Source organism: Bison bison, unplaced genomic scaffold (genome assembly GCF_000754665.1).
Source record: "Bison bison bison isolate TAMUID 2011002044 unplaced genomic scaffold, Bison_UMD1.0 scf7180017864295, whole genome shotgun sequence".
In the NCBI taxonomy this organism is placed as follows: domain Eukaryota; kingdom Metazoa; phylum Chordata; class Mammalia; order Artiodactyla; family Bovidae; genus Bison; species Bison bison.
The window spans coordinates 2200067-2202656 of record NW_011494867.1 but is presented as its reverse complement, the minus strand read 5'-3'; the positions used below and the strand labels follow the sequence as shown (position 1 = coordinate 2202656).

Sequence of the window (2590 nt, the reverse complement as noted above, 5' to 3'; positions counted from 1 at the left end):
GCTCACACTACGCCCTCCCGTGCGTCCAGGTGTCTGTCATCAACGGGACCAGTCCGTTTGCCAGTGACTACGACCTCACCCGCATTGTTGCTGCCTATCAAGAAAGGAACGGTGAGTTGTGTGGACAGCTCATCCATCTGCTTCTCAAGGACTTTGCAGGTTAATGAAAGTATTAGAGAGAAACAGAATTAGAGCCCTTGTCATATGAAAATGTCGAAACCAGTGAATGCTCAGCTATGGAAGGTGAACAAGTTGCTCAGAATTTGTTCTTTTCCTCCTGATCCGGAGACCTACACCCTAACTATCCTCTGCACTGCTCCTCTGGTCCAGCAGGTTGGTGCCAATTCACTGCCGTATTTGTCCCACCACTGGTTTGGTGGATTTATGTGTATAGGTATGTGAGTTGCTTCCCACACCACACCTGTAAGAAAAGCCAAAGACAAGTTGCTCTCCATAGTGTTCAGATGGAAACAGGGAACCTGAGTGACTCACCACATGTCAGCAGCTGAAGAAGGAGAAAGCACCCAGGATTCTGGCTGAAAGGCAGATGGTGACCAGGGCTTCCAAGAGGCAAGACCATCAGGTCGTCCCTGAGTGTGCGCTTGACTCAGCATATCTGGCTGCTTGGTGGTCTGAGGTTTCCTCTAAAAGAATCTAAAGCATTGCTTGGCAACCAGACATCATAGATGGGATGCACAGACATTTAACAAGTCAGGGGACCACAATTCCAGTATTTCTTGCTGGTTTTATGTAATACATGAGCAGATTTATTCCAAAAATAAAGGAATTTTAGAACACGACTTAAAAACATTTATCTGCAAATCAACTTTTCTTAATTCCTTCCAGTCATTGTCCATATGCAGAGTTTTTATACAGCTCCTGTCACAGTTTAGAGACAGTTTTTTGTCTTCTGTACTTTGTAATATAAATATTTCCCCCACACCACTAGAAAGTTTTCATTGGTTTTCTTTTTAGAGGTAGCATAGTATTCCTTTGCTTAGCCATTTATTTGCTTAGACAGTTGTAGAACACAGTTTTTAACATCCTTTGACAAGTGTTTTAACAAATACTATGTGAGCAGCTTTGAACATTCAATTTGTCTTTTGAATTATTTCTTTGGAATGTGTTCTGAAGTGCAGAGTTGGCCTGAGAGGTCAGAGTATGTTACAGCCCTCAATATTTTACTGCCAAAGAGAGCATTCACAGATTAACTCCTGACTGTGTTGCAGTAACCACCATCCTGACTGACCCCAGCCCCATCTGGCTGGTGGGAAGGGCCGCAGAAGCGCCATTTGTGGTTAATGCAGTCATCCGATACCCCGTGGAAGTCATTTCATATCCTTTCTGTTAAAGGGCCAACAGTAGCTGGGTTTCAAAAAAGAAAAGAAGGATTCCTCAGATGTCTCAAGAGGGAACAGATGTGGGAAGCCTCAGACTGGAAATTGCTGCAGTGGTAGTCCCCCACAAATGACTGTCTGTCTGCAGTTCATACGGGAAAAAAATATTCATTTCCTGTTCATATGTCCTTTTGAGCAATTCTTCTAGGTCAGAATCATACATATTTATATCTTAATAATCTTTGATTGTCTCTTTTATCTTAAGGGTATTTGAAACATTTTTTGTGATTTTCTGTATAAACTAACCCTTTGGTGTAACATGTATGTAGCAGATGTCATCTGTGACTCCTTAACTGTTTGTACTTATCTACCAGGATTCTGGGAAATGATCAAGTTTGCGTGGATCCAGTATGTCAGTATCCTACTTATCTTCCTGTGGGCGTTTGAAAGAATCAAAAGATTTGTGTTCCAAAATCAGGTGGTGACCACAATCCCTGTAACAGCTATGCCCCAGGGAGAACTGTATAAGGAGCATTTATCATAAGAAGACCCTTTCTGAAAACTCTAAGCAAGACCGTGGCCACCTCGCTGTTGTCTTCTGAGAACTGCTGTCTTACGAAATTTCTGAAGAGAGTCCGTGGACACTTGCCCCCATGTGTGTTTTTCCCATCAGAGACAAAGAACAATCCTTTCTAATTTTCCTCTACACAAATTCTATATCTTCGAAGCATCTGCAGAGATAATCAGGGACTAGTTTGTTTGTAGAAATGTTTCTGAGGGTTCCTGAAGGCTATAATTTGCTTTTGTTTTTGTTTTTCGCCTCAGACTTGGATCTCGGGAGGAAACTACAGTCAGTTCAGACAGCTTGGAAAGAGTCCCATCTCTGGTGAAGCAAAGACTTTTCCTCTCTTGAACTGAGAAGCATGCTGTGTATTTCTTACCCCTGTTGTAAACCAGGTTTTCCTCTTTGCAGGGCTCTCTGGGGATAGATACGCAATCATCAGCACTTTCCACTCCTGGGCGTCTAAATTTCCCCTCAGCACTGGTTTCCAGAACTGAGAGGCCTTTAACCAGCGATCTGGAGGGGGAGAGGGGAGCGCTCTGAGCACATGTGCGCGCGGGCGGGCGCCGTGAGGACACGCGGCCCGGCGTCCACCTGCCGCGTCGAACAGACGGGGGTCTGTGGCAGCCCCGCCAAGCAGCCCTTGATCCCGCCCGCCGGGGCCGGCGCTTGGCCTCGGGCTGAGCCCTGG

General features: G+C 45.1%; 1 protein-coding gene across 3 annotated transcripts in view; it reads left to right on the top strand.

Annotated features, from left to right (window-relative positions):
* TMEM231 (transmembrane protein 231) overlaps positions 1 to 2251 on the top strand; it is a 19952-nt gene extending 17701 nt beyond the window's left edge. For 2 of the 3 annotated variants that reach the window (XM_010850759.1, XM_010850758.1), the window contains 3 exons: positions 30 to 111; positions 1230 to 1335; positions 1701 to 2251. In XM_010850759.1, the coding sequence (XP_010849061.1) occupies positions 30 to 111; positions 1230 to 1335; positions 1701 to 1881 (369 nt within the window). In that variant the 3' untranslated portion in view covers positions 1882 to 2251. The remainder of the gene's footprint in view (positions 1 to 29; positions 112 to 1229; positions 1336 to 1700) is intronic. The other variant, XM_010850760.1, reaches the window with a different exon arrangement.
* Positions 2252 to 2590: the final 339 nt, after the last annotated feature.